At 46.7% G+C, this 19,081-nt stretch overlaps 1 protein-coding gene across 3 annotated transcripts in view; it reads right to left on the reverse strand.

The window, feature by feature from the left end:
* Positions 1–19,081, reverse strand: part of tenm4 (teneurin transmembrane protein 4) — a 359,210-nt gene that overhangs the window by 198,863 nt on the left and 141,266 nt on the right. For all 3 annotated transcript variants that reach the window (XM_063204786.1, XM_063204785.1, XM_063204784.1), the window contains 3 exons: positions 7,664–7,822; positions 2,553–2,767; positions 1–250 (listed from right to left, as the gene is read on the reverse strand). The exon at positions 1–250 is cut by the window's left edge and continues 24 nt beyond it. In XM_063204786.1, coding sequence (XP_063060856.1) covers positions 1–250; positions 2,553–2,767; positions 7,664–7,822 — 624 coding nt within the window. The remainder of the gene's footprint in view (positions 251–2,552; positions 2,768–7,663; positions 7,823–19,081) is intronic.

Here is a 19,081-nt window from a genome sequence, read left to right on the forward strand (position 1 = left end):
CCTGCTCCGTCTCCTTGCCGTCGTTGTACACCGCCAGGTGCCAGATGCCTGAGTCCATGTACTGGATGAAGCCGGTGTCATGGGTGGCCAGAGGGATGAGGCCGTGCTGAGGCAACAGGGGCTGGGGAGGCGGGCCAGGCTGGGGCTGAGGCTGAGGCTGCTGCTGCTGGGGAGAAGGAGGACCCTCCAGACCCATCAGGCCTCCCTGCACCAGGAGGCGGCGCCCGTCCAGCAGCTCCACAAAGTCAAACTAGAACAAGGATATAAGGATAGTTGATTGGTCATACACTGTATACTCCATAGAGTCACGTCAATGAAGCATATACCATATGCCATCAATACCTGAGCGAGCCTGATGACGCACTGAGGCGAAGCGCGTTGTTCGCTTTAATAAACGCTTTAACAAGCATAAATCAAGAAAGTGTGCGGTAAATTTCTTTCTTTTGAAGTGTTGAACATTCCTGCTTTTACCAGCACCTAGGAGCTGTGCATGGAACTTTGAACTGTTAAGCATATATCCTGCTGACAGGCTGACCGACGCGTCCGGAAACAGAAACTTGGCGGAGGTAGCTATTAAATGTGGCTACCATTGTTGTAAGGCCTTATGCCAGTATGCTGCAAGAAAGGAAAATGGTGGGTGGAGTGGGCAGAAGAAAGCAAGGGCAGGAAGGTAAAGGAGTCTTTTACAGCCCTACCAAGAAGTAACTAATAATCCAGTTCATACATGCAACACCTGAATCATTTGCTCTGACGTAAATAGCTTGCAATTATAGACACTGGAAGGCATGGCCTGCTGAGAAAATGGTGGCTTGCTGAGTGCTGTGAAAGTGAATGGAGTTCCTTTCTGTCACCTTCTGATAAGCAGTGTGGCTGAAAGCACATAGACTCACACTCTCTCGCTCCACGCGCTCACTCGTGCACACACACGCGCGCACACGCACGCACACACACACACACACACACACACACACACACACACACACACACACACACACACACACACACACACACACACACACACACACACACACACACACTAAAAACGTTCCACTCTTTTAAAAAAACGTCCCTTTCAACCTCTCTAAGTGATAAACATGCCAGAACGAATTAAAAGTTAGTGTTTACCGAAGTAGTATCTGCGTGAGATTTTTTTGCGCTAGTGGCCGACTCAATGCATACCAATGAGACGAGCAAGCCTTCATTTCCCATCTATGCACGTGTTGATTCATCTGCCAGTCCATGAAATCACAAAAGCAAATTCATCAGGACGGCTGAGGACTCACTAAGGGGGGGGGGTGCAGCACAGCCATTTTGACAGGCAGGGGCGCAAACAGGGTGAGAAAACCAGGTCAGTTGTCCCGGGCCCAAGAAGAGTGGGGGCCTAGCATTGAGTCCTCATTACATAGTATGTAGAGTATGTATTGAGTGGGGGGCCCTTTCAAATGACTCTGTCTCAGAGCCCTGGCAAAGCGGTCAGTAGGGCTGCACAATTAATCGAAAATAATCGAAAATCGTGATTTAATAGTGATATCGACATTGTGATAACAATCGTGATTTAATCTTGGCAATAGTGACCTGCCTTCAAGCATCCTTGAAGACAGAATATATTGACAGGTTGGTGTTTCTGGCCAGAAATCTGTCCACCTAAGTTTCATGCTATTGCCTTTTACATAGTTATTACAATTCGGTTTTATTTTGTTCGTCCCGTATACAATTCATTCTTGGATATATTTCATTTTTGTTATCATTTTAAATAAAATTCAGCAAAAAAATTATAATCGTTATTAATAATCGTGATTCCGATTTTGACCCAAATAATCGTGATAATGATTTTTTCCATAATCGTGCAGCCCTAGCGGTCGGAGCCTCACTCCCATGTTTGCTGTACAGGACAGGATGCAGTGCAGGGAAACTGACTGGGCTGTCAAATGCAACTATGAATTCTTAACAACTAGCATATTAAGCACTGAACGCTAGCTAATGTGTACTGAAAATGTACAGAGTTACTGCACGTGACTATTCATTGGAAACCTATGCAGTTAGTTAACACGTTTCCTTTTTTCAATAAGATGGGATCGAGAAAATATTTTATGAAGATATTATAGAAAATAACTAATGAAGAATTTGAGAACATCCTTTTAAGGGCAACAAGTCATTACCAGCAGAAAAAAATAACTCTGTTAAAATTGTTGAATCATATATATTTTTTTTAATTACACAAAAAGAAACGCTAAGTGGAGCTACAGTGACTACAATCAATTATGTTATACAATGAAAATGCAAACTTGCTTTGACTACTTGTTATAATATCCAAAAAATTGTGTTTGATAAAGACACTAAAACAAAGCAAACAAAAAAGTACTCAGAATTATTAAAAAAGAAACCCAGTGTTATAAAAACTACCAATTAATTTAACAATGGTTATTAGCTCGGTCACACCAGACGTTTTGGGAACTAGTTACAAAACACTTGACTTTAAAAGGTAAAACTGTGTTGTAGAGTAACTGTGTTGATACTACAAGACACTACACCGACAGGTGATTAGCACCCACCTGTGTGTGAGACGGCGGCAGGCCTCTACGGCCGTAGATCCCCACCAGGGCATCTTTGCTGAGGGACACGTTGAACTTGAGGTACATGGGGTGGTCGATGAAGACCTGGGACCTCCAGAAGACCCCAGGCGGGATCTGCTGAGCCACCTTTCGACCCACATCGATCTCGCCCATGTCTATGAAGCTGTCATCGGGGAAGAGGCCGTCCAATTTGCCTGGCGGGGAGAGAGAGAGAGAGAGAGAGAGAGAGAGAGAGAGAGAGAGAGAGAGAGAGAGAGAGAGATCAGGGAGGGCCATATCAGTAGCCATCGGCCAGGGCAAGACCATTCCATCATGTGGACACATGCAGGTAAGCCCACACGTGCACACACAGGCACACACACACAGACACACTGCATGGGAAAATTGTTTTAAATACACACTATCCATATAAAGAAGGAGCAACCCAATACAGACATGGGGGCAGGAGAGAGAGAGAAACAGAAAGAGAGAGACACACAGAGATTGACAAAGTAAGAGAAAGAGAGGGGTAGAGATTAGATAGAGAGACAGAATGAGGCAGTCAAGGAGCCAGCAGAGGGACATTTCCAATATGCCCCATGGAAGATGATGGCTAGACAATCTCACTGATTCACCCATCAGTCTAGCGGCAGAGTGATGCGAGAGAGAGAGCGAGAGCGAGAGCGAGAGCGAGAGCGAGAGAGAGAGAGAGAGAGAGAGAGAGAGAGAGAGAGAGAGAGAGAGAGAGAGAGAGAGAAAGAGAGAGAGTGGCAGAGTGGTAGAGAAAATTAAATGACTCTCAGTGACCCCCGCTCGAAAATATTGAAGTCCTCCTCCGCTCTCGGCACAGATGCATGTGGAGCGGAGGGAGCTCTGCTCTGCTCTGATGAATGCCTAAGCTCAGGTGCACTCGCAGTCCCCTCCTGTTTCCCTGCACACTTAGCTCGCTCTCCTCCATATGCTCCAGCCATGTACCTTTTCCTTGGACCACGGCGGTAATGCCAACATCTGCTCCGGCACCATTAAGACCAGGGGGGGGGGTGGCCGTGGAGATGGGGAGGGGGGAGAGGGGTGCTGGTGGGTAATTTCAGCCGTGATGTCGACCAAAGCAGACATCCGCAAAAACAGACCCCTCAGGACTGGCTAGGTGGCAGCCGTCTCGTTTGGGCAGGCAGCCTCTCTACACTGCACCATGGCAGATGGTGGGCTCTTCATCCCCGTGCTTCCAGGGTCACTCATTTGCAATGTGTCGTATGTGAGTGGACAGGACAGGACACGCTCACAAGTCTCTCTCTTCAGCCATCCCCTTCCCCCAAGCGCACGCACACGTATACGCTGACATGCGTGCATGCACTGCACTCCTGCACACACACACACACATATACACACACACACTCCGCTGATAAGATGTCAGCCAGCCAGCCCCATTCGCTTGCCATCACCCACCCACCCGTCCGCATGATGTCTCTTCACACGAGCTAATGTCAATATGCTCCACTTTCGCTGGGAGATGGGCAAATAAAACTGACTTCTCGCTTTGATTCCCTCTCGCTAACTCTATCTCTCTGTTCCTTTCAGTTTCTTTCTCGCTTTCTTGCTCTCTCTCTCTCTCTCTCTCTCTCTCTCTCTCTCTCTCTCCCTCGTAAGGCACAAGCGCATTGCAAAATCACATGCAACAATTTGTCACTTTCCTCTCCTGCAAATGAGCAAGTGAATGAGTTTTTTTCGAGGGGAATTAATTTGTCGAGCCACGAGCAATTCACATGACGCCTTCTGGTGACACAAGTCTCGAACACCTTGTCCTGCTGCAGGTCCTAAACTACATGAGACTTGACAGCATGGAAGGCAGGCAGACAGCAGCTTTGGCACTGCCGTATAAGCGCATGCTTTTGGATTTACAACAGAAAGACAAAAAAAGATTATAAGAAAAAGGTATGAGCAGGGACTGATTTGTTCGGGTGTGGATGGTGGGGATCACAACAGCCTCAATGTGACTACCCTAGTAAAATAATGGATAATGGATAATGTTTTTTTCTTCCCTGCAGAATGGATTTTATATTCGAGAGGACAATGTCATCAATTTAATAAAATGAAACATACTGTAGATTTAAAATGAAAACTTTTGAATGTACTCATGCTTTCACATTCTGCTCACTGCAAAACAGCATTTTTTCAATAAAAAAATATGTAGAGCAAGGTCCTCGAAAAAACGATAGAACAAGCATATGGTGTATATTTTTGCTTTAAAAGAAGAAAATGTGCCGCAGAAACTGTTGTCAATAATACAGGTACGCATATACATAAGAGATTGTGAACAACAACAAAAATGGAGAAGACAAGCTGGTGTAGGCGGGCACAGGTTTTTGGATAGGAAAAATAGGTGCATCAGAAAACAGTTGCGCTCCCACATTCACACATGTACAAGATTGTGAACAAAAAAAGGTTGGGTGGGCTGGATTGAGGACACCAACGCTGACATATGGTGCATGTTTTCTGTTTAGAAACAAATAGAAAAAGTACAGAAAATGCTCACATTCACACACGTAGTATGTAAGCATGTATGAGATTGTGAACAAATAAAAAAGCTAAGGTGTAGCAGCAGGTTGCCTGGTTGGTTGGTTGGGCTGGATTGATTGTCCATGTTTTGCTCGACGTCGCTAGTCTGTGCTGCAGAATTAGAAAGCAGCGCTTATCGATTTCCTTTCACCTACAGCTGCCACTCAAGACGGTGCGAGGCGGCTACAGTGGCATGTGGCCATGTGTCACCTGCACACGCACGCACGTGCGCACACACCCACACACCCACACACACACACACACACACGAACGAAGGCATGAACGAAGGAGTGAGAGGAGCTAAGGAACGCGTGTGCAGAGCAGAGGACAAACGGAGGAGTCATCTATATGGTAATGGTGTGATCTCTGGGCCCCTCTGTCACAGGCCATACTTCCACTTCAACGAAGGAATGGAGGGCCTGATGCCTACGGCAGGACCCCTGTTTGTTTTACTCGGCAAAGTAAAAGAAAACAAACTTCTAATTTGACAGCGTAAGCTTGAGTGTAAGGTGTGGGGTGTAGTAGAGTGCCTGTGTGCCTGTGCATGTGTGTGTGTACGTGTGCAGTTTGAGTAGGGATATAGTGTGTGTGTGTGTGTGTGTGTGTGTGTGTGTGTGTGTGTGTGTGTGTGTGTGTGTGTGTGTGTGTGTGTGTGTGTGTGTGTGTGTGTGTGTGTGTGTGTGTGTGTGTGTGTGTGTGTGTGTGTGTGTGTGCTATGTGTGCAGACATGCAGTCTGGGTATGGATGTACAAACTATGTATGTGTGTGGGCTTGCAGTTTATGTAGGTGTGGTGCACATGCGCATGTCTGTGTGTACAGTACATGTGCGTGCGTTTGTGCACGCACACAGGGGGTATGTGCGCGTTCGCATGTGCATGAGTGTGTGTATGTGTGTGTCTGCCTAGTTCTACCGTCAGGGGGCTGGTTTACTTTCTTCCTCCGCCAGGAAAAATAGCCCAGACAAGCAGATGAAAGAAATGCCAAGACTTCTCCTTTTTCTATCCTTTTTCTTCTTCTTCTTCTGCTCCTTCTTCCTCTTCTCCTTTCTTTCTGGTCAAGACAGACGGGCTAATCCTCCCTTCAGCCCCTTTGGATACCCAATCCCTAAAGCTGTCCGATTTCTTCCTCGAACAAATAACACTTTCCTCCCCCCTACTTCCTCTTGCAACTTTCCATTGGATTACAATTGCAGATCTCGCTCACTCTCACTTGCCACTGAGACTGGTCACAGCACGAATGCTGGCTGGCAAAATAATCCCGCAGCACGCATGCCTGCCTCGACTCAGAATTCAAGTCTAAGACACACACTGTTGAGTTGTTGTCGTTGTTGTTGCTGTTTTGGCCGAAGAATAAGACGAAGAGGAAGAAGCAGAGGGAAATCTTGGTTTTATTTTTTTCTGTCTTTGTTTATTTCCCCCCGTCTTCTTGTTCTTCTTTTCCAAGTCCCAGTCCCAGAGCCTTGTTCTGGTGAGACACGCATGGCCACTCAAGTACGAAATGCAGAGTTTGGAACAGGCGTTAACAGGATTCAAGCCACCCAGGGGGGTCTCATAGGCTCATGATGCGATTAAAAGTTTGTATCGAGAAGAGGGGGGAGGGTGGTGTGAGTGCTGCGGGTGGTGGACATTGGAGTGGAGTGGGCTTGGGGTGGTGTATGAAGTTGAATGGGATGGAGGGGTTGGGAGGGAGTTGGTGGGAATTGGATGGGTAAAATGAGAGGGTTGCTATTGGAGCATCAAGCTAGTGGAGAGGGGGAGGGGTGAAGGCTAAGGGTGTTGGGAGTTGGATGGGAAGGAGTAAGTGGGCTGGGGGTGTTTGGAGTCAGATGGGTAAAATGTGGCGGTTGCTATTGGAGCATCAGACTGGACAGAGTTCGATGGAGTGGGGCAGGCAGGGGTTGGTGTTAGTTGGATGAGATAGGGCTGGCACAGGGGTGGGATGGGGTGGTGTGAGTTGGATGGGATGGGGGTGGGGGTGGTGTGAGTGGAATGGAATGGAGTGAGTGAGCTGAGGGTGGTGAGCTGGGGGAGAGTGGTGTGAGTTGGGTGGGATGGAACGAGTGGGTTGGTAATCTGAGGGGGGTGACATTGGCAAGGTAAAGTGAATGGTGTTGCTGCTCTTGGACCAACTGGAAGGTGACAGCCTGGCCCAACAAAAAGAAACATCTAACCAGATTACTGTGCCAGCCGGTGCTTACCATTCCCCCATGCCAGTGAGAGCTATTTATGAGCAGTCATGTGTTTGGTGTATATCCATGAGAGAGAGAGAGAGAGAGAGAGACTCACAGAGGGAGACAGAGACAAGAGGGAGAGACAGAGAGAGAGAGAGAGAGAGAGAGAGAGAGAGAGAGAGAGAGAGAGAGAGAGAGAGAGAGAGAGAGAGAGAGAGAGAGAGAGAGAGGGAGAGAGAGAGAGAGAGAAAGATACAGTGAGTGTATCCGCGAGTGTGTATTTACAGGCATGTGTATGTGGGTGTGCATGTGTATTCCTGTGTGCAAGCTTAAGGGCTTGCCAAGAAACCAAAAACAGAAGCTACAGTGCCAGTACAGTACTTACTGTCGCCTCTTTGATCCGGCAGCTCCAGCCCTGTGTTGCCCAGGGGCGGCAGGCCCAGGTCGGTGGGCAGGGGCAGGCCACTGGTGTTGTCCTCGGGCAGCTGGTACATCTGCCTCTGCATGGGCTGCAAGTGCCAGTTCAGACCGAAAAGGTGCATGGCTGTGTGTGTGTAAGGGAAAAAATGGTGTGTGTGCGTGTGTGTGTGTGTGTGTGTGTGTGTGTGTGTGTGTGTGTGTGTGTGTGTGTGTGTGTGTGTGTGTGTGTGTGTGTGTGTGTGTGTGTGTGTGTGTGTGTGTGTGTGTGTAAACAGCCAGAGTGCGTATGTGTGTGTGGGAGGGGGAGGGGGGAGATGGGGGCACAAAGAAAAAAGGAAAACAAAGGATTAGTCACGTCGATGCAAGAGGCGCAGAGGTCACAGACGAAGAGACTCACAATGCAAACCAGTGCCAGCCAAGCACCGTGCTGGCGCATGCAGAAGCAGATAATGGACCTCAGTCAGCCAGAATCATCATTACTGAGCCATAAGACATCGGCGTAGGCAGACTGGAACGCCAGAATAGCAGAGCACCATCATCATCAGTGAGACATAAGACGTGGGCAGAGCAGGGATGTTAGATTAGGACAGCACTATGCTCCACCATCCCTACCCCTCCTGCAACACGCACACACGCATGCACGCACGCACGCACACACACACACATCACTACCATAACGCCCCCACACCCCAAACAACACTCTCTACAATCATGGGGAACAAGGCACATGGGAGCTGCACTGCCAAGAATGGAGGCCCCGTTTCAACGCAAAGCAAAAGAGGACAATAACAGATGTTTGATGGTTAATGGCACTGCATGTGGTGCTGACTGTGCACAAGACTCAGGACGGGCCCCCTTGAAAACACCTCGCCAGTGCCCCCCACACACATCCCCACCCCCACGCTCCCCCTCCTCAGTCTCTCTCCTCTTTCTCTATCCCTTTCATGAAGATACAAAAGACAGACATAGACACATGTGTGCACACACACACAGCCACACACACACACAGCCACACACACACACACACACACACACACACACACACACACACACACACACACACACACACACACACACACACACACACACACACACACACACACACACACACCCCTGAAGAGGAGAGTCGCAGCAGCCATCCATCCACTCAGTCACGTTACCTTGCTAATTCCCCACAATGGCACAGAGTAGAGAGGGAGACAAGGAAAGCATCAAGTCAGCAGGAACCCATGATGGGAGGGGAGGGGGTGGGGGGGGGGTTAGAGGCTCAGCTGTGGGCTGAATGCCGGAGGACTGTCTGCCTGACCGAGCCCAAGACACGCACCGATATTTCACAAGGTCAACAAAAGGACCTGCCTCTGGGACCAGCCAGGATGTAGTGATAGAGAATGGGGAAGGGGAGGAGGGGAGGAGGGGAGGAGGGGAGGAAGAGATGAGAGGAAAGTAGAGGAGAGATGAGGTGAGGGGAGGAGAGGAGAGGAGAGGAGAGGAGAGGGGAGGAGTAGAGAGGAGAGGAGAGGAGAGGAGAAGAGAAGAGACAAGAGGAGAGGAAAGGAGAGGAGAGGAGAGGAGAGGAGAAGAGACAAAAGGAGAGGAGAGGAGAGGAGAGGAGAAGAGACAAAAGGAGAGGAGAGGAGAGGAGAGGAGAGGGGGCAGGATGGGACGGGACAGGAGAGCTAAAGGAGGAGTGTTTTGACCATGATAGATCACCGTCGGAAGAAAAGACAAGATGAGCTTAGCCAGGCAAAAGCCAGCACCGCTGGAACTTCAACTGTCAGCACAAAAAAACAAGAAATAAAGGGGGAAAAATTAGGGATTTGTGGATTGCCGAAAAAGACATTACAGCTGTTTTACTATGTTGTGTTCTTTTTGGTTGTTTCTCTTTTCCTCCCTGTTTATTTTTCCATTAATTTGCAAGATTTTAATAACAACAGGGTCAGGCAATTCAATTACGAAGTAGTAGTTGTTGTGATGTGTCATTGGTATGTGTGTCACCAAACACATTGTTTGAATTACACACACACACACACGCACACACACACACACACACACACACACACACACACACACACACACACACACACACACACACACACACACACACACACACACACACACACACACACACACACACACACACACACACACACACACACACACACACACACACACACACACACACACACCTTTTGTCCTTTTATTTCCTTTTCCACAATGTCTAAAAAAAATGTCTATTTTTTCACTGCCATCAGCACAAAAACAGCTTCAGGTTACCTTTTCACAGCCTTTCCTGACAAGCTTTAGTGACAATTCAGAGGCTGAATTACTTTTCCGCTGCGCTCAATATCAGAGCGAAAAGAGAAATTTTTTGTCCGTGTGTGTGCATTCGAGCGTGTGTCTGGGTATGTGTGGGGTACATACAACAGGGAAAAAAATCTTCCTCTGATGCAGGTGAGTGGAGGTATGTAGGTAGAAGGCACTCTAAACGAATGATTTATTTGAGGTGTCATCGCATTTGGTAAAAGAAACATTGTAGCGCTGTAATCTAGCCTCCAAAAACTCTTGATCAATCTTGATTCGTCGGAGGCAGGCCACTCAGGTGATTAGGCTCTCTGCCGTTTGGGGAAAGATGGAGGAGCACCTATATGGAAATTGACGGCCAAGATGCGGCCAGAATGTATGGCTCAACTCCTGTTCACTTGTACAAAAATAAATAAATAACCACAATAAAAATAAATAACTTGAGAGGTATGCTACTCACGATACGGAAGAGCTCAAAACAACAGTCCTATTGGTGCCAACTAAACTTAACTAAAATAAAATGACCTGGGATAATTGGCAACCTTCACAGACAAGTGGGACAGAAAACATGTAAGAAATACTGCATTAATACTTTGCATCTTTGCAAATATTCTGTACACAGAAAGATTTGTCCTTCTACTACATACACTACACTATCTACGCAACTGTTGCTGTACTGTATAGGAAAACTCTTCCTTGTGGCAGAGTGAGCACTATGTATTAGCTACTAAACTGCAGGGATACTTTTGGTCGCAAGTGGATAGGCGCCATACTCTGCTGTATTAGTCACTAGGTGTCTGAGCTAATGGCACACTAAATTAGCAAAGGCCTAGCTGGGTTACTGATTAGCCAGCCGGAGCCCAGGCTGCTGAGGGGAGCACATTAGCGCGACCATTTCCTTTCAAGAAATTACCCAAACGAAAGGGGATTTCACAACAATTGCTCCGCTGAGCTCAGCTAAGCTGAGCCGAGCCGTACTGAGCCTAGTGTGTGCGTATGATGGCCATTTCCTTTTTCCTCTTTTAGTAGTTGATGTAAAAATCAATGGTCCTGAAGGAGTCCGCAATTGGGGGAGTAGGCAATGGCAAATGGATTGAGGAACTAGCATTAGCTTCACACACACACACACACGTCCACAAGCATGCAGGTATGAATGTATGCACGAACGCACACATGAACGCATCCACGAACGCACACGAACGCACACGAACGCACAATCATGCACACTCACTCACGCACACACACACACACACACGCACACACACACACACGCACATGCACACGCACACACTCAAGCAGACTAAAGATACACAGTGGAGGCTGTGGAGGCTGCATTAGCAAACTTAAGCTTCACACAGACAGACATATATGCAGGCTTTGGCAGGCGGGAGAATAGACAAAAAAGCACAGCAGAGGCTAAAGAGGCTGCCGAGGATGACAGCTCTGTGGATCAAACAAGTGGTGAAAAATGAGAGTGGGATTGGCTCTCCTCACAGCGAAAGTCTATTTCATTAATTACCCCCTCTATATTAGACAAGTCAGTAATTCTCTGAACTGCCTTTCAACACCCACCCTCCCTCCTACCCTCTACCCCTCCCTCCCTCTCTTTAATTATCACATTCAGTCACTGCTAAATATGTATCTGGCTGAATCGGTAGCAGGCTTTGCTAATGCAAGATGCCCTTTCAGATGCTTAACACTTTGCCAGGCATCAGCCTCCTCTGAATCAATGGCGGAGTGTTGTGCAAACCAGCAGCAGATTTGATTTGGTCTCAGAGCTACTTATCTATTGAAGAATTCACTTTTTAATTTATTTCCTTCACTGCACTGACAAGGGAAGTGTCAATCTGCAACAGTAGTAAACACAAATCTACGGACACTAGGGGAGCATAGAGAAGAAGACACTGTCAGACACCTGCTACGCAATGGGATATAAGGAACAGATAACACGGCATCCCTGTCAACGACAGCGTCTTTCTAAAACACACGTGCAGACACAAATATCCACATGGGCATGTGTGCACACACGCGCACACAAACGCACGCACGCACACACACGCACGCACGCATGCGCACGCACGCACGCACGCACGCACACAAACACACTCACACACACACACACACACACACACACACACACACACACACACACACACACACACACACACACACACACACACACACACACACACACACACACACACACACACACACACACAGAACATGAGCTTACTATGTGGGGAGTGACAGATGGCTTAGTTTATCATTTGGCAGCCTGCAAACGGAGACTCTCTACCCACTCTTTGATTTGTGTCCCCTTTTCCCGCTTGTCCGAGAAGAAGAAATGAAATGAGGCTTTGGGAGCAGGGGAGAAGGGAAAAAATGAGGAGAGGAGATGAGATGAGGGAAAACAGAGGAGATGAGAGGAAACAGAGGAGATGAGAGGAGAGAGTAGGACAAGGACGAGGCCGAGGAAAGGAGGGGAGAGGAGAGGAGAGGAGAGGATAAGAGGAGGAGGCAAGGAGTGCAAGAAGAATGGAAAGATGGAAGATGGAAAGAAGTGAAGCAGGCTCCTCTAGCAGGACAATCGCATCACACATCTCCTCTCCTCTCCTCTCCTCTCCTCTCCTCTCCTCTCCTCTCCTCTCCTCTCTCTGTTTTTACTACCCCCTGCCACCCAAAAAAAACTAAAGAAGAGAAAGAAAATCAAATCATTTCTAGTGTCTACAAGTGTCTAGTCACTTCTCCTCTTGCTGTACCATACTGTGAGGATATTGCCTTTGCTACTCTCCTCCTCTCAGCCCCAACCACTCTTATGTCACCTAGACGACTTCAAGTGGCAATGATAATTTATAAAACTTACTTACTTTCTTCTGAGACACTTCAACATGAGTGTCCAAAGTCTGACTACTCGACTGTGACTTGATCGATGGCTTGTTAAAATGCAACGACGGCCGTGCACAGGTGCTAACATCACTTTAACAGGAAGCCAACCTTGATGCCTTTTTCAAAATCAACTCCAGTCTTCAGTCTAGGAGCCAACCTCACTTTCACAGAACCATGAACTCCTATGCCTTACCTTAAATGTACCTTAAAGTTAATAGCAATCCTCAGGTAGCTTGCTGAAATGCATGATCACATCCGTTACCCTCACCCTGACGGACGCGTTTAGACACTATGGTTCAACCAGACCTCAGTGATAAAACATTGGCTCAGCTTTTTTTTTTGCCTTGCTCAGAATATAAAAACATACATTTCAACACGGGTTCCTCTATTTCCCTGTCTGATTTTTTGTTTTTCTATTATTTTCCGCAATGTGCATTTCCTCTGTACAGTCTCGTACCAAGCTTCCTTTTTAAACCTTGGTTTCACAAAATTCCACTCAGCTCCAACAGGCAGGAAAAGAAGACATATACTTATGTCTTATTTAGGTGTACACGCAACACTGTGGTCTACTTGTGCCATTTCAGGAGGGGTGAATGACCTATTGAAGCACAATGAATTGGAGCAGAGATTGGGCTGTTGTTGTTGTAATTTTTATCCTTATGCACTGCAATAGGAAGCGAGTATTGTTTTTTTTCCCCTGGTGTGCATTGCCAGAGAATTGTGGGAAGGCTCTGCGCACCAATTAGTGGACACTGGACAGAGTCCACATACACATACATGACACTCATGTCAGACCCCATACTAAAGCCCATATACACACACACACACACACACACGCCCATTGAAAAAGAAGAGCGTGCACACACGTGCACACACATACACACACACACACACACACACACACACACACATGCAATAAAAGTGTATAATATGTGCATATTTACAGTACATGTGCCTGCGTGTCTGCATGAACGTGTGTGTGTACAGCCCAGAATGACGGTGAATAAAATAATACAGGTCTACTTAAAGCAAATAAATAAACAAATAAACAAAAAAAACCATTAAAAAGGCGGCAGCTGTGGCAGGTGAGCTAGCTGTCAGAGACAAGACGGCGTGAAAAGAGGGAGAGGGAGCTGGTGGGAAAAGGGAGCTGGTTTGAGAAATGCCTGAATGCCATTCATCTGTCAAAGTGGACCGCTCATTCGCTTGCTAGCGCGCGTTAGCAAGCATATGGCTAATTAATCCCTTTTAGACACTTGAATGGATGGGTGTGGAACGCCACAGCCTCCTCGCCTTCATTACCCGCCTAATTGCTTCTACACCTCGGCTGCGGTGGGGGGGCTGAATGGTGGGGGGGGGGGGGGGGGGGGGCTGGGGGGGGGTGTTTTGAGGGGCTGTAAAGGTGAGGCATCATTGTGTGTGTGTGGGGGGGGGGGGGGTGTAGAAGGAATAGATGCTTGGGGGCCTGTAAAGGTCTCTTGTGTGTGTGTGTGTGTGTGTGTGTGTGTGTGTGTGTGTGTGTGTGTGTGTGTGTGTGTGTGTGTGTGTGTGTGTGTGTGTGTGTGTGTGTGTGTGTGTGTGTGTGTGTGCGTGCGCGAGTGTGTGAGTGTGTGTGTGTGAGAGAGAGAGAGAGAGAGAGAGAGAGAGAGAGAGAGAGAGAGAGAGAGAGAGAGAGAGAGAGAGAGAGAGAGAGAGAGAGAGAGACATGTGTGTCGTGTGTGCACCTGTCAGTGTCTTATGTAAATCAGCCTTTTCAGGTCAGGAAAAACCCCAAAGTGACTTTTAATTGACAGCAAATGCAAATAGACTTGTTAAAGGGGACAATAGACGAGGAAAAATATTTGGACTAGCCATTTGTGATGGAGATGGCCCACTGTATGCGCATGAGAACAGCACAGCAAAGCAGAGTCAGCTTGCTGCTGCTGCTGAGGGGGAAAGTAATTTGCCTTTCAATGGTGCGCCGCGGAGAGTGCTTATTCAATTGTTTGTTAGCGGGCCATGCATTATTTGATTAGCGTTAGCTGTGTTTAAGCGAAAGATGGGTGACATGGGGAAAATTGCAGAGGACGCTTCGGGGAGGAGAAGGCAGCCACTGATCCCTGCAGCTTCATGCTCTGTCTTGTAAAAAAATCGAAACACGAAAACAACATCATGGCTTTGCACTAACACACACACACACACACACACACACACACACACACACACACACACACACACACACACACACACACACACACACACACACACACACACACACACACACACACACACACACACACACACACACACACACACACACACACACACACACACACACACACACACTTACATAAACACCGACTCACATCGGCTGTGATGCAAATGGACACCCTAGTGATAATCACCTGTGCTTTTGACACTACAACGCTAAAAGGAGGGATTTGAATAGCTAACTCTGCTCTTTGAATTCTGTGAAGTCAAGGACGCTTAATTCCCTGTCCACCATTTGTGCTTTGCCATCACCGCCGCTGCCGTTTGTTTGTAAATGTTAATGCAGATCCTTCAAATGTGAAAAGGTCAAATGCTACCTCCACGGAGAGAGACCAGCATTTCATGCTCCCCTTTTGAAAGACAGCTCTACAAAGCCACCTGTGACAGCGAAGGCTGATGGGATGATAACACTGCATTGCATCTCCATGATCTACCTTCACAGTTGTATCTGACAGCACATTGTTAGATCACCTAAGAGCCTTGCCATACACAGGCATCATAGGCAGCCATCCCAGCCTACCTGGGTGTCATCCAACGCAGCGTTTACAATAAAAGGCGAGGCGGGACACACTGGAGACACAATAAAAGACACTGTGCCTTTTCTACACCCCCCACACCTTCCTTCTCACCACCAACTGTGCGATGGCAGGCAAAATCAATCAATTACCCATCGATTAGAGTTAAGTCCTTGTCAATAGGCGTGCCTGGAAGCCCCACTGGGGGCCCTGTCTGTCTGACACCTGGGAACAAAAGGTGCTTGTACATGTCAAAAAACCGAGGCAGCCACGCACAGAATGGGGTCACCACATAGGTGGCATTACGTAATGTCACAAGATTCAAGTATGTTTGTGGAGAAAAAAAGATGGCTTCCTTCATGGTCACAACAATACACTGCAGGATATGGAAAGATGGCTGTACAATACAGAAAGGTTCAATACAGTGAAGAATATCAGCCTTTATGTTCAGAACAATACAGAGCATCTTGCATTCTGAGGCTTTCTGAACCTAACCTTTTGACCAATATTGTGTTCCTTATGGCACGGTAACAAAAAATATCACAATATCGTTCCTTACTCTTAAGGTAAATACAGTCCCCGTATCAATGTGAAATTAGATATCTTGCTCAAGCATACTTCAAACATGTACAGCATGCAAATAACCAATTTTCTGGTATATGATCCAAACCTGTGAAGCACTATTTGCAAGTCCAACCCAAATCCATAACCATTAGGCTCCAGTCATTGACAATTCCCATTAAGCATTAATACACTAAATAGTAAAGGGCTGCACAAATATTTCCCTAACCACTCTCTCCGAGTTCATTTTTGTTTCAAAGAATTTTATCCCCACCTGGGTCCTGGTGCCTTCGTGTCCCTGATCGTACTAGCTGGAGGTTTGTTTGCTCGGTTAATTAAAGGTTGTTATTATTATAATTATTATAATCATTATTAGGTTGGTATAATTATTATCATTCCGGTGCCAGCAATCTCAGCCAGCTCCCTCGGGCGGCTATAAGAAGAGATCTTGTGTGATCTTCGACAGGGGCAAACACACTTAGATGCAGGTTCAACAACCACAGAGCCTTTGTACGAGCAGATTGAAATTATTGCTGCAGGAACTGATGTGGAGTAGATGCATTATCTACAACATGCATAGTTCATTGTCCACCGCTTTCTCCTCTATTCCCTAGAACAAATGATGCATAATACTTTAGGGCTAGGGTGGTTTGCAGTACATATTTCGGATCACTGTTTTTTTAACTGAGGTTTAGTTATTTTGTGCCTCTTTCTTCAATCCCTAAAATTCATATTACATCAACATAAAACAAAGCCAAAAGGCCACTTCTGATGCTCTTAGACAATATTTTCATCACAAAAACTTCTACAATACTTTATGTTTTCATTAACTACTTCATACTTAACCTGCAGCTTACAAAGTAGGCTGCTGTGGACTGCAAAAGGGTAGAGTGGTGCGCAAAGACAGAGTGCTTCAGATTTAGATTAAGAGGTGTGTTGAGAGGTGCGTTGGGAGTTGAGAAGCGGGAGGCAATCTCTCTCTGCATCCCTCACCTCCTGCATCCTCATCCGTGTTCTCCTACCCCTCCATCCATCCACCCCTCTCTAAACCCCTTGGAGGGGCCCAAATGGCAAACACACATGCCTGCACGCGCACACACACACCCTCACACAGTGGGACGCTGACGACCTCCAAAAAGAGGGAGGTGCAGGTAATGAGTCACCCGATGGCAGTGGCTCGCCGCTGGGGAAATGGCACACTCTGGTAGGGGTGCCCTGCCATTCACTCTACTCTCTCCTCTCGCTGCACCCCACCACTACCACCTGATTCCCCCACCTATCTCTAGAGTGCCATTTCATTCTAAAAGGGGGGTGAGAAGAAGAGATGAGCACACAGAGAGAAGGAAAAAAAGCCAAAACATCTGTCACAGGGTCTAATTGGGTTCATTAGACAACACAGTCAGAGTTTCCAATTACGGACCAAGATAATTAATTGCTCTTGAAATTAAATATATTTTCTCATCAGCTTTTAATTAAAAAACACGGGCCCTCGTTCCTGATTGTGAGATCTAGATTGCCGGGTGAGACAAGATCCATCCCCTGCCCTTCTCTCTCTCTCTCTCTCTCTCTCTCTCTCTCTCTCTCTCTCTCTCTCTCTCTCTCTCTCTCTCTCTCTCTCTCTCTCTCTATCTCTCTCTCTCCCTCTCTCTACGTGTTTACTCCCGGTGCCATGGGGAGGTGGTCTGATTTCTTTTTTGGGGGGAGGTAATTACATGAGGTGATTAAGCCATGGCGTAAGCTCTAGTAGGCCATCAGTCTCCCCCAGCGAGGTCAAACATGGCCGGGGTATTTAGAGCAAGACTAGACTAGACCGCCAGCATCTCCACCCTATTGCAACCTATTGCCATTGCTTTGGTTGTGCCAGGAGATTAAGCATAGTTATGGGTTAGATTGTCTTCATTATTAGCTCCTGTGCATATCGTCTGTGAAGATTCTCACTTATCGAGGTCAGGCTGTTTCAAGGAGTTAAATTGCACTTAACTGCAACTGGATTTCTTTTTTTTGGTGCTTTAAAAGATTCTGCGTTCCTTGTGCAAGGACTTTCTCAGCTTGTGTTGTGATGTTGGCCAGACTGTTTCGCTTCTGGCTTCTGAAATATTCTGGCGACCCTCCATATGGATTGATATGCTTTAAGGTGGGTGGATACTTGGTGTTAAGCCACTACTTTTAACACATTTTATGTACCTAAATTGCTTTTTAACACTTTTATGCATCTTTTAGTTTTATGCTTCATCTTCTTTTACCATGAGTTGGACAAATCTGTGTTGCAACTGTACAATTTTATTGTATACTGTTTTTTAATGTGCTCTATAAATAAAATGTTCCTAAACTGCTGTACTCTGTGCTGACCCCTTACTCTGTACTTACTTGAATTTCCTCCTTGTAAATTGCTTTGGTCAAAAGCTAAATGTATTGTCATTCTAAAAATCGGTTGGCCGCCTTTCCACTAATCACAACAGATTGAAAAACAAAAAAATTGATTGAAAGCCGGAGTCAAAACCTCAAACCAAGGAGTCAAAACCAAAACCAAGGGCGCTATTCCACATGAACAGTAACGCAACAGCATAAAATTCCTACCCATGTCATACAGTACAACTTGCATAACTCATTACAACATAGTCCTGCCATTTTACCTGTAACTCACATAGTTGTGTCCTCAGGAGGCTAATAGGCCACAAACCTATATTTAAAATAGTGTAGTGTGGAATCCTTCTCATTACTATAGTGCTCCCTAGCCACGGACCAGGAAAGCCAACAGGTTGTGAAAATGGGATCAGTTGTCCCAGGCCCAGGAAGAATGGGAGTTCAGAATTGGGTCCTTCTTGCATTGTATGTATTATGTGGGAGGGCCTTTCAGGAGACTTTTCTCC

This window comes from Engraulis encrasicolus, chromosome 8, assembly GCF_034702125.1.
Source record: "Engraulis encrasicolus isolate BLACKSEA-1 chromosome 8, IST_EnEncr_1.0, whole genome shotgun sequence".
Classification (NCBI taxonomy): Eukaryota; Metazoa; Chordata; class Actinopteri; order Clupeiformes; family Engraulidae; genus Engraulis; species Engraulis encrasicolus.